General features: G+C 42.0%; 1 protein-coding gene across 1 annotated transcript; it reads left to right on the top strand.

The window, feature by feature from the left end:
- The first annotated feature begins 14,450 nt into the window (after positions 1 to 14,450).
- Positions 14,451 to 20,928, top strand: LOC115147216 (neuronal vesicle trafficking-associated protein 1-like). Its single transcript, XM_029689322.1, has 5 exons — positions 14,451 to 14,648; positions 16,794 to 16,941; positions 17,435 to 17,554; positions 17,655 to 17,768; positions 19,480 to 20,928. The coding sequence occupies exons 2-5, from the start codon at positions 16,813 to 16,815 to the stop codon at positions 19,726 to 19,728; spliced, it is 612 nt and encodes a 203-aa protein (XP_029545182.1). The 5' UTR covers positions 14,451 to 14,648; positions 16,794 to 16,812; the 3' UTR covers positions 19,729 to 20,928.
- Positions 20,929 to 21,540: the final 612 nt, after the last annotated feature.

Genomic DNA, 21,540 nt, shown 5'->3' with positions numbered 1-21,540 from the left:
GAGCATCTTCTGACAGGATGGGTGGCCAAGCAGGTCATTCATCGTCGGTGCCCCCGGAGTGGGCCGTGGAGGGGGTATGGGGTGGTCTGGGAGAGTTTCTTGATGGAGTCCACATACTCCTCCATAGTGGGGTATTCGTCTTCCCCATCCTCCAGAACTCCTTCCTGCAGCTCACTGATGGTGGGCAGCAGCTCCACGGAGGAAAGCAGCCGTCTGGGCTTCATCCTGTAAAAACAGCCTGGAAATACATTGACATTTTTTTATATTTTTGATATATAAACTAAGAAGATGTGTTTCCTGTTGATACAGTGCCTTGCGAAAGTATTTACCCCCTTGGCATTTTTCCTATTTTGTTGCCTTACAACCTGGAATTAAAATATATTTGGGGGGGTTGTATTATTTGATTTACACAACATGCCTACCACTTTGAAGATGCAAAATATATTTTATTGTGAAACAAAAAAGAAATAAGACAAAAAAACTGAAAACTTGAGCGTGCATAACTATTCACCCCCCCAAAGTCAATACTTTGTAGAGCCACAATTACAGCTGCAAGTGTCTTGGGATACTTCTCTATAAGCTTGGCACATCTAGCCACTGAGATTTCTGAGTCATACCAAAATCATTAAGTCATACCACAGATTCTCAATTGGATTGAGGTCTGGCCTTTGACTAGGCCATTCCAAGACATTTAAATGTTTCCCCTTAAACCACTCGAGTGTTGCTTTAGCAGTATGCTTAGGGTCATTATCCTGCTGGAAGGTGAACCTCCGTCCCAGTCTCAAATCCCTGGAAGACTGAAACAGGTTTCCCTCAAGAATTTTCCTGTATTTAGCGCCATTCATCATTCCTTCAATTCTGATCAGTTTCCCAGTCCCTGCCGATGAAAAACATCCCCACAGCATGATGCTGCCACCACCATGCTTCACTGTGGGGATGGTGTTCTCGCGGTGATGCGAGGTGTTGGGTTTGTGCCAGACATAGCGTTTACCTTGATGGCCAAAAAGCAAAGTTTAGCCTCATCTGACCAGAGTACCTTCTTCCATGTGCTTGGGGAGTCTCCCACATGCCTTTTGGTGAACACCAAACGTGTTTGCTTATTTTTTTTCTTTAAGCAATGGCTTTTTTCTGGTCACTCTTCCGTAAAGCCCAACTCTGTGGAGTGTACAGCTTAAAGTGGTTCTATGGACAGATACTCCAATCTCCGCTGTGGAGCTTTGCAGATCCTTCAGGGTTATCTTTGATCTCTTTGTTGCTTCTCTGATTAATGCCCTCCTTGCCTGGTCCGTGAGTTTTGGTGGTCGGCCCTCTCTTGGCAGGTTTGTTGTGGTGCCATATTCTTTCAATTTTTTATAATGGATTTAATGATGCTCCGTGGGATGATCAAAGTTTCAGATATTTTTTTATAACCCAACCCTGATCTGTACTTCTCCACAACTTTGTCCCTGACCTGTTTGGAGAGCTCCTTGGTATTCATGGTGCCGCTTGTTTGGTGGTGCCCCTTGCTTAGTGATGTTGCAGACTCTTTAGCCTTTCAGAACAGGTGTATATATACTGAGATCATGTGACAGATCATGTGACACTTAGATTGCACGCAGGTGGACTTTATTTCATTAATTATGTGTAATGGGTGCGTGCTGGTGGCAGGGAAGTCAGGCGCAGGAGAACGAACTTGGTATAAACGGAGTCGTTTAATAAGTACTCACAAAACTCCAAAAAACTAAATATACAAAATAATAAAAGTGGGTACAAAACCCGTCGCGCACCAGAACATAACTTGCACATCACATACAACAAACAATCACCGACAAGGAAATGAGGGGAAACAGAGGGTTAAATACACAACATGTAATTGATGAGATTGGAACCAGGTGTGATGTAAGACAAGCCAGAACCAATGGAAAATGAAAAATGGATCAGCGATGGTTAGCAGGTCGGTGACGTCAACCGCCGAACACCGCCTGAACAAGGAGAGGGACCGACTTCGGCGGAAGTCGTGACCTTATGTGACTTCTGAAGGTAATTGGTTGCACCAGATCTTATTTAGGGGCTTCATAGCAAAGGGGGTGAATACATATGCATGCACCACTTTTCCGTTCTTAATTTTTTTCATTTCACTTCACCAATTTGGACTATTTTGTGTATGTCCATTACATGAAATTGAAATAAAAATCCATTTAAATTATAGGTTGTAATGCAACAAAATAGGGAAAACGCCAAGGGGGGTGAATACTTTTGCAAGGCACTGTACATTAGCTATGATTTGATTGCTATGCTCTATTTGAATAGACACTGTATAGTACAAATCCACTGTAAGAATATTGCTCATTATCTTATGGACCATGTAGAAAATACCTTATCCTTTAGAATAGCATTACATCATAAAATAGCAAACAATCCTACAGGGTTTAAAGAGAATCTGAAATATATATTTTTTTTAAATACTGGATCCTTACAATGAGTTTTAACACTCAGCCCGCCACCACCATCACCACCCCGAAACAATACTAACATTGTCTTACCTCTATTGTCTAGACTGTATCCCTCTCTTGTTGGTATTCCTCTGTGTATCGCAAACTCTCTCTCTGTGTCCTGTATGCCACTGTCTCTCAGTGCTCAGAGGGTGTCTGTGTGTGTAAAGAAGTGAATGACAGGTGGGTCTTCGGCTAGGTGTTATATTGATATGTGAGGGTATGAACACATGGGGCATAAACAGGACATCTTTGGGTATATGCATAAATGACTTTATTGTAGAAAAACTATACTTTATGTAGTTGACATAATTTAATGCCATAGTTTCTACAACAAATATATAACATACTGTAACATTCGAGTTCACCTGTTAGTATTTTCTCTCAACCTGGTCAGCATCGCGGAGTCGCCTCTTCAATGTTGACGTTGAGACTGGGGTTTTGCGGGTACTATTTAATGAAGCTGCCAGTTTAGGACTTGTGAGGCGTCTGTTTTTCAAACTAGACACTCTTGCTCAGTTGTGCACCGGGGCCTCCCACTCCTCTTTCTATTCTGGTTAGAGCCAGTTTGCGCTGTTCTGTGAAGGGAGTAGTACACAGCGTTGTTCGAGATCTTCAGTTACTTGGCAATTTCTTGCATGGAATAGCCTTCATTTCACAGAACAAGAATAGACTGACGAGTTTCAGAATAAAGTTTTTTGTTTCTGGCCATTTTGAGCCTGTAATCAAACCCACAAATGCTGATGCTCCAGATACTTAACTAGTCTAAAGAAGGCCAGTTTTATTGCTTCTTTCATCAGCTGGGCTAACATAATTGCAAAAGGGTTTTCTAATGGTCAATTATCCTTTTAAAATTATAAACTTGGATTAGCTAACAACGTGCCATTGGATCACAGGAGTGATGGTTGCTGATAATAGGCCTCTGTACGCTTATGTAGATTTCCACAAATAAATCAGCCATTTCCAGCTACAATAGTCATTTCCAACCTTAACAATGTCTGCATTGTATTTCTGATCAATTTGATGTTATTTCAATGGACAGTTTTTTTTGCTTTTCTTTCAAAAACAAGGACATTTCTAAGTGACCCCAAACTTTTAAATGGTAGTCTACGACACAAACAAATGACATATGAAGGAAAACTTCCCTTATGACTTCTTGTAAACAGCAAACTACTGCTGATTCTGTATGTATAAAATACTTTTAGGTCAACATTTTGGGTGGAAAGTTTGGGTCTGCCAAACTGCACTTTGAATGGTGTCTCTTGAGAAGGCAAAGCATTAAAACATGACATATTCCATGTTAAGATGAAGTCAGGGTGACATCACTCATCATATCATGAATAATTATTCTAATCATTTTAGCTTCCTTTGCTGTATAGAAAGTGAGTCCAGACACAATATCTAAGTTAATCAGCGGCCAGATGAAAGAAGAAGCAATCGCTAAAATCATCGTTGAAACCAGTCTCTACCTTTAATGTTGAAGCAAATGGAGTTTAATTGGTTCACTGCATTCCTTTTAACCTCCAAAGAGGCAGCTACACACAATTACACACACACACACAGCTCTCAACACTAACATTTCTTTAGTAGTGTTGAATTACTCCACTCGCCCCATATTGAGCTGAGTAGACCCGGTGATGATGGGTGAGCCGAAATATGCAGAGAGTGCTGCGGTCACACTACAATGGAAGGCCAGGCTACTGCTCTTCCCACAAGCCTTGACTCAGGCAACTGTTTGACTTCAGTAGCACTTCCAGATGCAACTGTTCAAAACTGGCTCAGAAGGTGGTGAATAGCATACTTGTTTAGGGTGAACTTACAGTATTTCAATGTTGTTTTACTGTATATTGCTCAAATCCTCCTCAGGTGAGTTGGTCACTGTCACTTAATATCAGATTTCTCCATTTTAGGTGACTTTGTGATATAGGAGCCAATGTGCGATTCTATGGAGTTTTGACAATGTATCACTTTTTAAAATTTTCAGGCTTAGGTTTTGTTAATAGACAGTAGAAACAGACCCAGGAGTGAAGGCTCTGTTTCTCGTCCTGCCTGATCAGCATGTATTGTATTAGCCCATCTCCTACTGCTCTATTTATAGCCTTCAAGGTCAAAGGGCAGCTTTACTGAGTATACCGCAGTAGGTCCCCATGTGAAAATAACCAATCTGCAATATGTGCTGTTTGGTAACATTTAACACTTTAGTAACACTTTGCTATAAATCGGTGTAGTAACGCTGTAATTACTCTTGTAACGTTTACATTTTAGTTACTTAGCAGACGCTCTTATCCAGAGCGACTTACAATTAGTGCATTCATCTTAAGATAGCTGTGTGAGACAATCCCATATCACAGTCGTAGCAAGTTCATTTTCCCTCAATAAGTACAGGATTCATTTAAGATACTCTTTGAAGAGGGAGGATTTCAGACATTTTCGGAAGATGGGTAGGAACTTTGCTGTCCTAGCTACAAGGGGAAGTTGATTCCACCATTGGGGTGCCAGGACAGAGAAAAGATTTGACTGGGCTGAGTGAGAGCTGACGGGGTGGAATGACCAAGAGACCAGATGCGGCAGAACGGAGTGCTCAGGTCGGGTTGTAGGGTTTAACACATAACACATTGTAATAACATTATGTTATTGTAATAACGTAATAACAGTTTCTACATGCATCCAATCCAGACCTCAGAAATCTCCCTGCTACCATATGAGTTCAGGGAGATATCTGGGGTGAGATCCCTTAAACCCACTTACATACTTGTATAATATTTTAACTCCGTAATGTCAACAAGCTGACATACACTATATATACAAAAGTATGTGGACACCCCTCAAATTGGTGGATTCGCTATTTCAGCCACATCCGTTGCTGACAGGTGTATAAAATGGAGCACACAGCCATGCAATCTCCATAGACAAACATTGGCAGTAGTATGGCATTACTGAGGAGCTCAGTGGCTTTCAACATGGCACCATCATAGGATGCCACCTAAACAACAAGTCAGTTCGTCAAATTTCTGTCCTGCTAGAGCTGCCCCGGACAAATGTTAGTGATGTTATTGTGAAGTGGAAACATCTAGGAGCAACAACGGCTCAGCCGTGAAGTGGTAGGCCACATAACCTCACAGAACGGGTCCGCCGAGTGCTTAAGAGCATTAGTGAGGTCGGGCACTGATTTTGGGCGATTAGGCCTGGCTCACAGTCGCTGTTCCAATTCATCCCAAAGGTGTTCGATGGTGTTGAGGTCAGGGCTCTGTGCAGGCCAGTCATGTTCTTCCATACCGATCTCGACAAACCATTACCGTATGGACCTCGCTTTGTGCACAGGGGCATTGTCATGCTAAAACAGGAAAGGGGCTTCCCCAAACTGTTGCCACAAAGTTGGAAGCACAGAATTGCTTAGAATACCATGTAGTGTTAAGATTTCCCTTCACTGGAACTAAGGAGCCTAGCCCAACCATGAAAAACAGCCCCAGACCATTATTCCTCCTCCACCAAACTTTACAGTTGGCACTATGCATTCGGGCAGGTAGCATTCTCCTAGCATCCACCAAACCCAAATTTCCACTGCTCCAGAGTCCAATGGGGGCGAGATTTACACCACTCCAGCCGACGCGTGGCATTGTGCATGCTGATCTTAGGCTTGTGTGCGGCTGCTCAGCCATAGAAACCCATTTCATGAAGCTCCCGACGAACAGTTATTGTGCTGACGTTGCTTCCAGAGGCAGTTTGGAACTCAGTAGTGAGTGTTGCAACCGAGGACAGATGATTTCAGCACTCGGCGGTCCCGTTCTGTGAGCTTGGGTGGCCTACCACTTCACAGCTGTTGCTCCTAGACCTTTCCACTTCACAATAACAGCACTTACAGTTGACCGGGGAAGATCTAGCAAGGCAGAAATTTGAAGAACTGACTTGAACGGAAAGGTGCCATCCTATGACGGTGCCATGTTGTAAGTCACTGAGCTCTTCAATAAGGTCATTCTCCTGCCAATGTTTGTCTATGGAGATTGCATGGCCGTGTGCTCAATTTTATACACCTGTCAGCAACGGGTGTGACTGAAATAGCCGAATCCACTAATTTGGAAGGGTGTCCACATACTTTTGTACATATAGTGTATCTGAGCATACATTTGCACCATATTCAGTAGTGGGCTACAAGGCACTGAAAAGCAAACGTCGTCACATTTAATCCAAAGCATTTCTCTGTTATTTCTGTTTAAAAAATGCAGCATAGCAATTCCAGAGCTCCAATCACACCTGTTTTCTGTAAAGATGCAAATGTAAGCCAATCATTGCAACAACAAAAAAGTTTTTACAGAAAATAAAAGTTGCACACCCTCTATCCCCCTGCCAGCCCTGTTTATCATGGACAATGGATGCGATGGTGGTAGTGTTGGTCTCTGGTCCACTCCAAACTGTAAACGCATGAATCAAAATTGTGTCGATATTGCAAGAACATGTTGTCATTTCACATAACCATAAACAAGGTAATGGAGCTACTCTACCTGCTTCGTTAATGATGAGAAAACTAACTGGAAAAGGCTAGCTAAGTTAGTTAGCTAGCTATCTTATATTAACCAGTAATACAAAATACGCCCAAACGTTTTAAAACGTTAGCTGTCAGCTTGAGGCTTGATAGAGGGTAAAACAAACTGAAGGGGAGGAAAATGTGTAATTCCTTAGCTAGCTAGGTTACCAGTTAGCTTTAACCCCCTAAAAAGCCTAGCTTGCTGGCCAGCCCTACTGGCTGCTGGCCAAATTAGCTAACGTTATTTCAGTTGTCAGTTTTGACCACATACAGTTTACAAACTCATTTGTGGCGCCCAAAATCAAAAATGACAGTTGGAACTCCACAGCAGAAAATAAGTGATTCTTGGTGCTCGGCTACCAATTACAGGGCTTTTAGCTTGCAGTTTGCGAGTGCCCATGCAGATGGCATAGAAAAAGTTAGCTAGTGTCTGAAACGATTATATGGATTTAATATTTGTCCAATTATTGAACATGTCCTAAAAACTCAAATAAGCATCAGAAATTGACATTATTTAGCACATCAAAGAGCATTAGTCAAGAGCATATGCATTGTATGTTCTGAGAAAATCTACTAAGTAGGCCTACTGTCAGCATTAGAGACAAGTGCGAGTGGAGTTGCTAGAAGGGGGATAGAATGACAGTCAAACATAAAAGTAAAAAAATGTCTAAATGAAACAAAAAGTAAGTTTGAATGACACTGAGGGGAAATGTTGTTACAACAATTTTTTATGTTTATTTCACATTTATTTAACCAGGTAGGCCAGTTGAGAACAAGTTACAACTGCGACCTGGCCAAGATAACGCAAAACAGTGTGACACAAACAACACAGAGTTACACATGGGATAAACAAATGTACAGTCAATAACACAATAGAAAAATCTATATACAGTGTGTGCAAATGTAGTAAGATTAGGGATGTAAGGCAATAAATAGGCCATAGTGGCGAAATAATTACAATTTAGCAAATAAACACTGGAGTGATAGATGTGCAGAAGATGAATGTGCAAGTAGAGATACTGGGGTGCAAAGGAGCAAAAAAATGAATAACAATATGGGGATGAGGTAGGCTATTTACAGATGGGCTCTTAAACGTCAAATGCTCTTAAACGCTAGTAAAACTAAATGCATGCCCTTCAACCGCTCTGACAGCTGATGCTTAAAGTTAGTGAGGGAGATATAAGACTCCAGCTTCAGTGATTTTTGCAATTCGTTCCAGTCATTGACAGCAGAGAACTGGAAGGAAAGGAGGCCGAAGGAGGAGTTGGCTTTGGGGATGACCAGTGAAATATACCTGCTGGAGTGTGTGCTACAGGTGGGTGCTGCTATGGTGACCAGTGAGCTTTAGGCGGGGCTTTACCAAGCAAGGACTTATAGATGACCTGGAGCCAGTGGGTTTGGCGACGAATATGAAGCGAGGGCCAGCCAACGAGATCATACAGGTCGCAGTGGTGGGTAGTATATGGGGCTTTGGTGACAAAACAGATGGCACTGTGATAGACTACATCCAATTTGCTGAGTAGAGTGTTGGAGGTTATTTTGTAAATGACATCGCCGAAGTCAAGGATCGGTAGGATAGGACGTTTTACGAGGGTATGTTTGGCAGCATGAGTGAAGGATGCTTTGTTGCGAAATAGGAAGCCGATTCTAGATTTAATTTTGGATTAGAGATGCTTAATGTAAGTCTGGAAGGAGAGTTTACAGTCTAACCAGACACCTACGTATTTGTAGTTGTCCACATATTCTAAGTCAGAACCGTCCAGAGTAGTGATGCTAGACTGGCGGGCGGGCAGCTAATCCTGTTTGCCTGAGGCTGATGCCGCCCAGGTGTTTGTACACATGCATATACACACAATTTCATTCAAACACACACCTGTGCACATACACAGACACACACACACACACATACACACATGTAAATAGTGTCATATATGCACTCAAGCATATTTTCATTTGGCCTTGCTGTTATGATTTTGTTGTCCATGATGTCTTTTGTTTTTTGCACTGTAGATTCCGTTTTCCTTTGTCTTTCTCTTTTTTCTCTTTTGTTCATTTGGTTGTGTTGGTGCTGACATCTTCAGGACAGGAATACCGGTTTACTTAACGGAGGAATAAACACACATGTTCATCATTGGTGTTTTAACCAGAACGGGGGAAAAATGCACTTTATTTATTTTCGCACATGCGCAGTCATACATCTCTTATAGGGCATGACTGTACCAGTGTAAGAACACAACTCAACAACATATTAGTCCACATGCCAACAGGTTGGTTGTTGGTGCATTATTGGGGGACAGAGCACGGGGGCTTGGGGGGCGACAGTCTTGGGGGTGGGGAATGGAATTATTTTATAGAATTTTTTCAAATAGTTCAGAGAACATTAAGAAACAACGTTCTTCTGTGGGAATTTCAGTAATTCAGCATAAAGTTTCCTACATGTTTCCTCGTCATTCTATTTAAAGTAATGTTCTCAAATTGTTCTGAGAACGCTAAGAAAACTTTCCATAAAAACCACATGAAAACATTAGTAAGAACGTTATTTAAAAACACATTCATTCCGTTCTCGGCATCAACAAAACTCGCTCTATCCTCTATCTTGTTAATTGGCCACACCTGATCTTAATGAATTCTTGTTCCCTTTGAAATAGGGTCTATTTGAATATACTAAAATGCTTCGTATAAGTAAAAAAAACATGGCATGCTAGCTCCATCCTGGAGGTGCAGTGGACTAATTACATGGATAGAGAACAGAAGATACAATAAATTGCATGATTAATGCCTAAGCAAATTCATTTCCATGTGTCCTATGTGTGCTTGGAGTTCAAAACAGTTAACCTAAGCTAGCAGTCTTATTGAAACATGTTCTCAGAATGTTAATAAAACCTCCCAGGAACACTTTCAGGGAACTGTAGTAAAACATTCTGAGAACCTCCCTACAACTTAAAAATGAATGTTCCCAGAATAGGCAAAATGTTCACTTCTGTTCTCAAAACATTTAAAAAAACATTTTGTTTTCCCTGGTCAGGTCATGTGGTCAGACCCTATAGTCAATATAATAAACAGTGCATTCGGAAAGTATTCAGACCTCTAGACTTTTTCCACATTTTATTGCGTTACAGCCTTATTCTAAAATGTATTAAATAGATTTTTCTCCTCATCAATCAACACACAATACCCCATGATGACAGAGCTAAAACAGTTTTTTTGCAAATGCATTTAAAAAACGGAAATATCACATTTACATAAGTATTCAGACCCTTTTCTCAGTACTTTGTTGAAGCACCTTTGGCAGCGATTACAGCCTTGAGTCTTCTTGGGTATGACGCTGCAAGCTTGGCACACCTGTTTTTGGGGAGTTTCTCCCATTCTTGTCTGCAGTGTTACAGTTCACCCTTCAATTGCCCTTTAATTGCAAATCCTTCAACACCCCCATTGTAACACCTTACGACAGCTCCCTCACTGACTAACAGTGCTGATGGGCTCCTGGTGATGAATTAAAAGACAGCTTGTGGCCTTAATTTAAATTCATCAGATGACTCTGTCCCATTGAACACACTCTAAATCTAACCTCAGAAATCAATTGTAACATGCTACCCTGAAGTCAAGGACCACACGTGTTTTTATTAATCGTATAATGTGCTATCCTCTGGAATCAAAAGTATTTTAAACCCAAAAATGAATTAATAAACCAGTCTAGCAAAATGCAGTAATTTCAGGTACATGACAGATGCTAAATGACAATGCTACTTATTCTTGTGCATAGTAGCCTAGCTAGCTCCATTAGATTTCCTGTTTATGTTTTCCAATCAATCTCCTTACAGCATAGGGTGACAGTGACACTTTGGTAACCCCTCTCTAAGCAAGGTTATACCTAACATGTGTACCAGCAATAGTATCCTAATGTGGTCCTATTTTAAAGGCCCATTTCCTCATTACCAGGGCCAGATATAGACATGTGGATTAAGGCCAGGTCAGTAATAGTGACTCCTGATGGATAATAATAGGATAACAGGCTAGGTGTTGGTCACACGGGTAACAGCCAGACAGGATCACACAGTCTACAGTGAAATGATCTAATAGCCCAGAGGGAGGGTGATGCTCAGAGTTCCTCCTGACTTCTGCTTGTAGTCTAGAGAAACAGTCACCGGTAAGAAGCCTAGTTCTATAAACCTGGTCCCTATACTAGACAGTATGTACTGATGCCAGCCAAGTCATCATGCTGCGTCCGTGATTTAACCGAGTCATGTTGAAGGCCTATCTATAGTCAGGTGGCAGGTGAATCGGAAACACACAGATCTGAGACCAGGCTAAAGTTAGGTTTCCTAATAAACCGGCTCATACAGGACGTAACATTTGTTTGACGTTATCATCATGATCTACTGAATAGTTAATCACCATGTTATGCCTTATTTCTAACCAAATTGGTGAAAATACAGAACTGAACTGAAGCATGGCTCTATTGACTGTCACTGTGGTGCCACCTGTTGGTAACCAGGATAATAACACTGTGAATTGTGTGTAGAGAGTCTGTAGATAAGTTGGAGAGATAGTCATATTTCATGGTCATTTCAATGCAGTCAAATCGGGAGATGAATTGAGATTCCAGTTGCAAGATTAGAAAGGGGCTTTTTAATTGCCGTTTTTGCATTGTCATTTCTATTCCCATGCTGAAGAGAAGTGAATTTACATGAAAATACATAAACAGTGTTTCCAAGATTTGGTTGGTAAATAAGAAACATCAGGAAAGCTCTTAGAGTTTATAAAAACAGACCGCATTCACAGAAGTGCATTCTTACCTAGCATGTTCAAGTTGCTTAGTGAGCTATACACCTTGTAAATAGGACGCCATACTAGGTACAGTAACTGGCGCAGTTCTGTAATAGTATTAGCGGGATTTGAATGGATTCGTCACTAGGTGGCAGTATTGTTAATCATTTCGCATTAACAGTGATTTCGGGCTAACCCATTCAGTTACCACAACCAAGAAGAAAGCCAGGCTGGTCCGTCACCCATGATACAAGTCAGTATTCAACACCTATCCATCAGAAAGCATGACTTGATTCAATATAAACACTGCATGTCTAAGAATGCTAAATGCGTTATACAAATAAAATCCTTTTGACATCATTATGTGACATGACTGTTGAATAATCACTAACACTAATCACTTAACAGGTAATACTAATCAGGTTACCTTTTTGAATGTATTATAAAAACGATATAACCGGTTATAACACGAGCTTATGGAGTACTTGGCCATCTTATGTTGTATCACTTTTATAAAGACTTAATTAATGCAGATTTTATTCTAATAGCTGAATCGCTTACATTTGTCATGTTTCTTATTGCAATACTTAAATACATGATGTATTCTATTGATACAATGTAAACATCCATAGAATGTATAGAATTCACCACTCCACTTCGATGCTATATTTTCCCACCAGTACTTCACTGGTGACACTCGGTCTGTACTTCATGTGTAGTTCTTAACGCAGAACACCCTTCTATACACACACACACAAACTGAATCTCATTCACTCTCGCATTCTCTCTCACACGAACACACACACACACTCTCTCCCCTCTCCCTTCTAACTCTAAAGACCATAACCTAATTGATTCTCATTTTCATTATGTTCTCCCAGGGTCTCTCTCTCTCTCTCCATCTCCCAGCGACCAACAAAACCCGAGGAGACAGAACAGAACAGTCTGCCTCTCACACTGTGAGGATGACACGACCCTCCCCCTAAAGAGGAAGAAATAGAGGGTCTGCTTTGAAGTCCCACCCCCGCAAAGCAAAGGTCAAAATAATAAATGTAGGTCCAATTGAAGGGTATGCGGGGGGGGGACAAAAGGCTCCAAAAGGGGGGCGAATGGTATATTTTGGTCGGGCAGTCCCTCACAGTCCCTCACTGTGTACTAAAGGCATGATGAATTCATAGAATCAGGCATAACCAAAGACGGAGTAGCAGGGGTCCTCGTGGAGAGAATAGGGTTTTTTAACCGGGCAGACAGGCCTGGCTCCTGCATCCTACTCTTTTTGTAGGCCATCAGTCTTTCTTTCGTCCCCTCTTTCTTTCTTTCTTTCTTTCTCTTGCTCTCTGTCTGTTTCTCCTTTGCTCGCTTAACCTCTCAGAGACACACTCTCTCTCTCTCTCTCACACACACACACACACACACACACACACTCACTCACACTCACACACACACGCTCTCTGACACATGCACACAAATTCTCCCACTTCAACACACGCACACACACAACAGACACCCTCTCTGTCACACACACAAACTCTCACACATAAAACTCACACTCTTTCTGATACACACACTCATTCTCTCTCACTCTCTCTCTTACACACAAACACAACAGACACTCTCTCTCTCTCATACACACACATACACACACACTCTGATACATACATATTCTCTCACTCTCTCTTACAAACACACACACAAGCAACAGATTCTCTCTCTCTCTCTCACACACACACACACACACAAACACACACACACACACACACAAACACACAACAGACACTCTTTCACACACACACACATTCTCTCTGATACACACACATTCTCGCTCACTCTCTCTTACACACACACACACACACACACACACACACACACACACACACACACACACACACACACACACACACACACACACACACACACACACACACACACACAGAACGTGTTTTCACTTTTTCACTTGTTTGGCATCTGCATCACCTCTTCACCTCTATTGAAAGGCATAATTAGAGGCACTGATGAATCACAGAGCCATCCCATAGACAGGCCCCATCAGCTGCAGCAGCTGCTGCATGTCACATTGTGGTCATTGTGGTTCACAACAAGTCACTTTCATTTTTGTCAGTCTTTGAGGAACTAGGGACTATGTCATTTAAATATGAGCAAGTTGTCTGCAGGTAGTGTTTGGTTGGATTAAAAAATCATATTCATTTTCAATTACATTTTCATTAAAACATTTTTGTAAATGATTGAACGGTTGAGTTATTTAACCAATCATACAGATTAATGGTTTTATTTCATCTGTAGGCCTAGTAATTGGTTTTCAACAAATATTGCATGACATATCTATATGGATATCACAAACTGATTTCGGTATACCACACCTTTTCGGTCTCAAGGTCAATATATACAATCATTTGTAGTTATTAAATGTGTATAGAATATTTTGTGGAATTCAATATAGTAGGCTAATCCATTTTTCCCCATGTGAGAAGTAAATAAAGTTGATCAACATGTGTAAAACTGTTGATCTGACTGTGTGGCATACAGTAGGCATACAGACAAGGCTATGTAGGGCCACTGCTGCCTGACCTTTTCTTTTATTATAGGCCTACCCATCTAAAAACGTTCACCTTTACAGTAACACATCAGAGTTAATGTGTCAAATATTCATTCCCTTTGCTTTATTATTCCCAACATCTCCCAGACACATTTAATATGAGGCGCATCATAGAGGCTCCAATTTCCTCTGGAGGATGCAACCAGTACCGAATTACATGCGCAATCCTGCGGTGAATCAGACATCACCACGGTAACCGAACGGTATTCACAGTTCTCTGCTTTACCCGTAAACATCCACGACTCAACCCTACCGATCGTCATCCTCGTACGCAGTAAGTCATTTTTCTCCCTTTGTTATAGCCTGTGTGATTTATTGTCATCGTTTGTGTGGGCAATTTTATTGATAAGGCTTTATGTCTGCTTGCGTTTACGTGAATAAATCCGTAGCCTACGGTATCCTATTGTCTACATTGCAAATTACATGATTCGATTGTCACAACAAAAATTGCCTGATGTGAAAACGGCATTGGTTACTTATGTCTTTGTGTCTATTTGAGTATCAATAATGGCGGTATATTTCAAGCATATTAATACGGTTGAGAGCCCCTCGATATGAATCGAATGCATGAAAATAGTACGCTAAAATTCACAAAGGTCTAAACAATTTCAAAGATGACATTGTCATTTGCGACAATGTATCGGTGTTCGAATTAGCTTTCATTAACGAATTCTTGAATTTCAATTTCTTCTTGAATTCTTGAATGTCAATCCATTGCCCTTGTAGCCTATGCAAAGAGCATCTCGAGCAGTCTGTGCCATGACATGAGGGTTATAGGTTATGTATGGTGCTTATCGAAACGTATGTTGCCACATGACGTGTGATGTGAGATGAGTTTCACCAGTCATGTTTATGCCATTTCTCTGTCTTGTTTGTTTTCGGGATGTTTGCTACCTGGCCGTTGTGCTTATCAGTGGAATCTCTGCTGCAGCAAACACGCTCTTTTCAATGCAGCAAGTTGAGATCAGATGCCTGATTAGTGAAGCATGAAGAAAAAAGTTAACAGGCCTAGACACTATTAGTTTATAGAATCATTCCATTTGTTGTGTTATGTGGTTTTAGCATTTATAAAGCATTAATTCACATCAACTCCTTATTGTACTTCCCAATCAAAATATTCAGAGAATATTGACCAACAACATGAATAGAAAAGATTAAGGAAACTATATTGTTTGTATGGTTATAATGCCATCCACATTCATCCAAACTTTCTTTCATTCCTTTGCTGATGGAGGAACAGATTTGACAGCTGGCTCTCAGCTCATTCTGCATTGATATAGCATCAATCAGTCATCTGAATCACCATGGCACCCACACCTCCCTCCTACAGTAGCCTGCAATCTACAGTCTGAAGATGGTGGGCTGTAGTTCTGTACAGACAACCACATTAGCCATTATAGCCACCCACTCACTCCACCGTGCAACAATAGCTAGGCTAATGGAACCTGGAGGAAGTGTTTGTGTGTGTGTGTGTGTGTGTGTGTGTGTGTGTGTGTGTGTGTGTGTGTGTGTGTGTGTGTGTGTGTGTGTGTGTGTGTGTGTGTGTGTGTGTGAGACAGAGAGAGATAGCTAGCGAGAGAGAGAGTGTGTTTGTGTGTATGGTTTTCGTGCTCGTCTGTGTTCCTGCCTATACCTGTCTGTATGATTGAACCTGCGAGGAACTGACCTTTGCCCCCTTGTTAGCATCATCGTTATGAGTCATTCCCACAGCGGTACAGGATGGCGAGCTACGGAGAAGGGGGTGTTGCGTTTCACACGGCGTCAACGAGCTCAGTGGCTTTCTCACCTTGTGTTCCACATTCAGATGGTGCTCTGATCGAGGAGGAGCGGGAACAGCACAGTTAGACCAACACACACATAGGATATGAAGCAAACCCACAGCGTGTGTTCCTGTGTGTAGCCCACGTACCGTCTTTACATGACTCACCGGGGAACTACAGCCAGTATGGACATAATCAACTCTATGCACATTGCCGAATGAAAGAGATACTGTAGACCTACTTGTGGAAACGGACATCATGACGATGACATCTAGTTTGACACAAACCTCCTAGATAGTGCAGGGCGAAGACAGTCAGAGGCATATCATGGCATCCGTTTAAATAAAGCTCTCACCATCATTATCATCATCATCATCATCATCATCACCACCACTATCGTTTTAACATCATCTTCAATTTCAGCCACACAAGGAAACAGGGAGCAACTAAGTGGAAAAGAACCAAGCTGCATTACCAAGTATCTTACCCTCTACACAGTAAAGCTAAACTGAGTTGCGTTACCCAGCATCTAATCGTTCAGCACTGTTTGTATTGCGATCCAAATCGTCCAGACAGACAGTCATTGAGAAGTAGATAGAACCCAACAGAGCTGTGTTACCCAGCATCTGATCCTCTGCACTGCTTCTTTCCTCATTCAGATTGTTCAGGCAGGCAGACATGGTGAAGCTGGGCAGTAACCTGGCTGATAAGCTGGATAAAGAACAGTCTATGGACGATGGCTTTGATAACATCCCCCTCATCACCCCTCTGGAGGTTAACCAGCTGCAACAGCCATACTTAGACAAGGTAACAACGTGCGTGTGTGCGTGCGTGTGTGCGCGTGTGCATGCGTACCCAGCAATTATTAAACATGTTCAGTACATCCTGTCTGTATATTACATTACACTACACGTCTGGACACACATCAAGCCTACATCATACCTGAGCCTGCCATTGGTCCCTGTACTGTGCCTTGACCCAGCCTCCCTGTTATCCCAATGATTCAGAGTGCTGTGGCATCACTCCACACTATCTCAGAGCCTCTTAGAATACATAGTAGATCACACACACACACACACACACACACACACACACACACACACACACACACACACACACACACACACACACACACACACACACACATACACACACACACACACACACACACACACACGCGCGCGCACACACACACACACACACACACACACCTTACAGTTCTATTTAAGGCAGCAGCCCAGTTCCAACTCAGCGATCTGACTCGGAGTGCTCTGTGTGCTATGCTGCTGTTCATCCTCAGGTAATCGTGAAGACCACAACAGAGTATCAGCTGCAGCAGAAGAAAAATAAGAAGTTGTACGTGCCGGGAATCAACAAGCTGAATATAAAACTGTACAACGAGGTATCAGAGAAGGTCAAGGTAAAGTCTTATCTAGGGGCTAGTAGTATGTTTACTGAAGTACTGCTGGGAATGGTGGTATTCATGGTCATGTGTGTGTGTGTGTGTGTGTGTGTTCCAGCTCACAGGTTTGATCCTCATCACCCTTGGGTTCCTGGCTTGTCTTCTCCTGCTGGTCATGTACAAGGCTCTGTGGTACAATCAACTTACCTGCCCAGAGGGCTTCGTTCTCAAGGTAGGCATCACTAACACACACACACCTTCTATCCAAACAGCTTATGTCCCGATGGTAAGGTAGACCACTGAAAGCATCATCATCACATACACACACTGCCTCCTATCCCAGTCAGACAGTCCTAGAGGTTTTTATTTTATTTTTATTTAACCTTTATTTAACTAGGCAAGTCAGTTAAGAACAAATTATTATTTACAATGACGGCCTACACCGGCCAAACCCGGATGACTCTGGGCCGATTGTGCGCAGCCCTATTTGACTCCCAATCATGTGCGGTTGTGATACAGCCTGGAATCGAACCAGGGTGTCTGTAGTGACGCCTCAAGCACTGAGATGCAGTGCCTTAGACCGCTGCGCCACTCGGGGTTACATTCATTAAAACCACAGACAAGAAGCAGAGGTTGTTTCTCTAGCGTTCTCTCACAGAGTCCAACAGAGGACTGTTATCTAAGTTCTTATAATCGCCTTCACAAACATAGTTATCATCCAGTCCCAATGACTTACTAATACACCCTCTCCTATAGTCCATACTTACTGTACACCTCATCTAGTACTCATACTGTATTCTGTTGACAACATATATTCCAACCAGAGACTTCTAAGGGATTCTCTCCCACTCTTTCTGTCTCTTCACTCTGGGAACATAAACTCATTATCTCCTTAGGACACCTCCCAGGCATCGTGTGCTCAGGCAACGCTCCACGCCTGTTACTCTCTACAAAGGCCCCCTGTCTTTTAAAGAGCGAGGGGCAGGCAAGGCTTTTTGGTCAGGCAGTAGATTGGGACGCCCGTGAATCAGAGAGGGGCCTTTCATTAAGGCTGAGCGTGACTAAACTGTGATTAAAGGCTTGAGACGAGAGGAGGGAGATGGGCAACGGGGCCTTCCCGGCAAAGGCTTTTGATGTTGACGGGTACAGTGTAGCTCGCAGCGTTTTTCCACAGCTAATGTGTTGTTGGAGACATGAAAAGGGGCAGGAAATAGGAGAGTCAGACGGAGGGTGTCGTGGCGTTGTCTTCCGTTTAGCAGAGCGTAGGCAGCCAGGGTTGTTGTGAGAGGTCATTTCTCACAATACTGATGGAAGGTCAGGTAGTCTGTCAAGAAGCCTTGGATTTCCCTCGGGGGTTTGTTCAGTAGGCCGATGCTGCTCAACGGAAAACGCTCTTAAGGAAAACTCACTTGAAGCTTCTCCTGTCAGAGCTTGGCAAATTGGTGGAGTACCATTCTTTCCCTTCAACAGCTTACATGTTCATTTATCTAAGGATGGCATCTCGGGTGTCATATCTAATGAGACGACGCTGGCACATCTAAGTTTGAATATGAAAAATTATTTCCCTGAAAGAACCTTACGCATGCTCGCCCACGCTGTGGAATAAGACGCTGTGTGACTCACTTGTAATAAGTAGTTTCAGTGAAGGGTAAGGCAGTAACATGTGACTTGCCCTCATCGTTTGCTGAGTCCTTCCACAACCCATTATCATGACCAGAATCCCTGATGTCCCTAACCGTAAATAGAGGCAACAGTATCAGACGTCATCACTTTGCACACCCTCTTCACTGACGCTTCTGCCTCCTGGCTCCTGTCTCTTACAGGGTCGGGGGTCACTTTCCATTCACTCAATTCAGGAAGTGATTTAAAATAGAACGTTTTTCACATCCTGAAGCAAATGATGAAATTGACACCAACCATCCTCTCTCCTCTTCCCCATGCAGCACAAGCACTGCACCCCAGCAGCAGCCCTGGAGCCCTGGTACTACACAGAGCAGCAGCAGCAGGAGGACCCAGCCGCGCCCCCCCGCTCCAGCAGTCTCTACACCGCCCTGGGTCACCTCAACCAGGCCAAGAGGACCGCCGCCGGCGGCATCATCCCCGAGCTGCCCCCGTCACCATGGTTCCCCGTCATCAACGCCCTGAAGCAAGCCGAGAGGGCCAAAGAGGAGGCGAGTCGTTGGAAGGAGTGAGGGATGGAGGGATTTCCAGAGGGAAAAGGTTTAGGAAGAGGGGATGGAAATGGAGATAGGGGAGAAAAAAAGTGTTGTTTACTTGGGGGAGTTAACTATGAGGTATTCTGGGTAACGCTCCAAATGTCTGTTTAGGTGTCAGCGAAGGTGACTCATTTGCAGTAAAGTTAATCTCTCTTTGACGTTATCAGTGAGGACCACAGCCTTGTGTTATGTGTGTGCGTGCCTGTGCGAGAGCGAGAGCGAGAAAGAGAGAGAGAGAGAGAGAGAGAGAAAGAGAGAGAGAGAGAGAGGTGAGAGATGTGCGTGTGAGAAGCGTTGGAGAACTCAACATAACAAGATTCCCTGAAATTCTCACTAGATTATCTTTATCAGACTAACATGTTTTCAGGTTTTTATTTTATTCTGAACTGAATGTAGAGTATCGTTAGTAATGTGGTCTCACAAGGTTTAGTGTTATTAAATTTAGATCGAACTAGACATGTTTTTTGTAGATTTTTACATACACAGTTCGGAAATAAAATGTTTTGTTCTATTCAGGAAACACAGAGCCCACATTAATTTAGAAACCTGATTGTAAAAAACATATTTATCATGCCTTTTTTTCTCAGTAGATTTTCCAGCAGCTATGAACAATTTGTGTATGCGGATTTTGGTACAATTGGGTACGAGGAACTTGAATATTTTCAGGTGGAAGATAATCAAATGGGTTGACGTCATTTCAATTCAGATGATTTTGAATGTAGTAGACTAGCAGCTGTACAAGTAGGATTCCTGTTTCATAATTAATATTTTAACATAACATTAACTACCTAGAGTATCCGTATCTTTGTGTTTTCTAGTATTTATTTAATTACCTATTTATTATGAGCTTACTTTTTTTCTTAAGCAATTTATTTGAATTTTTTGGATTTGGGTGAAAGCTTGAAGGATTACATTTTTTAAATAATTTATTTGGGGATTTTTAAAATAGTGAATAAAATGCAATGCGATTCATATCAAGTTTGCATTCATCATAATTCATCATAATAACTGGCAGTATTTTCACCATGGATCAGATTGTAAATATGATTGTGATACTGTCATTACCATTCACCACCCAGCGTTTATAAACCTTGTTCTGTTCTGAGTGCCAAACGTTTATGTCAGACCCATCTGCTCTGATGTCATCAATAAAGTGTTAAGCTTTCTCATTCATTATCTTGGACTTGTTGAATTGGCTTTATTACTGCTTGTATGTACTTTCAATGCACAATAGCAACGCTCTATTTTTTTACCATCCAGTTTCAGTATCTATTTACCTGGTATTTCCAAATTGTTTCTATTAAGTTTTTTTTTAAAGAAAAGCAAGTAAAAGTACACCAAAATATATTTTCACTGTTGATTATTCAGAGATGAGTGGCATGCACAGAATTCTAAACATGACTTGCTTCTTTTCTTCAAACCTCAGCTTAGTTATTCGGAACTGAGCCATATCCTCCTCTCTCTATCTATCTCTGTCTCTCTCTCTTTATCTATCTCTCTCTCTCTCTCTCTCTCTCTATCTATCTCTCTCTCTCTGTCTCTCTCTCGCTTTCTGTCTCTCACTCTCTATCTATCTCTGTCTCTCTTTCTTTCTGTCTCTCTCTATCTATCTCTGTCTCTCTCTCTCTATCTATCTCTCTCTCTCTCTCTCTCTCTCTGTCTCTCTCTCGCTTTCTGTCTCTCACTCTCTATCTATCTCTGTCTCTCTTTCTTTCTCTCTCTCTATCTATCTCTGTCTCTCTTTCTTTCTGTCTCTCTCTATCTATCTCTGTCTCTCTTTCTTTCTGT

The sequence above is a fragment of the Salmo trutta genome, chromosome 14, assembly GCF_901001165.1.
Source record: "Salmo trutta chromosome 14, fSalTru1.1, whole genome shotgun sequence".
In the NCBI taxonomy this organism is placed as follows: Eukaryota; Metazoa; Chordata; class Actinopteri; order Salmoniformes; family Salmonidae; genus Salmo; species Salmo trutta.
The sequence above is the reverse complement of the archived record's forward strand: the minus strand, read 5'-3'. Positions and strand labels throughout refer to the sequence as shown.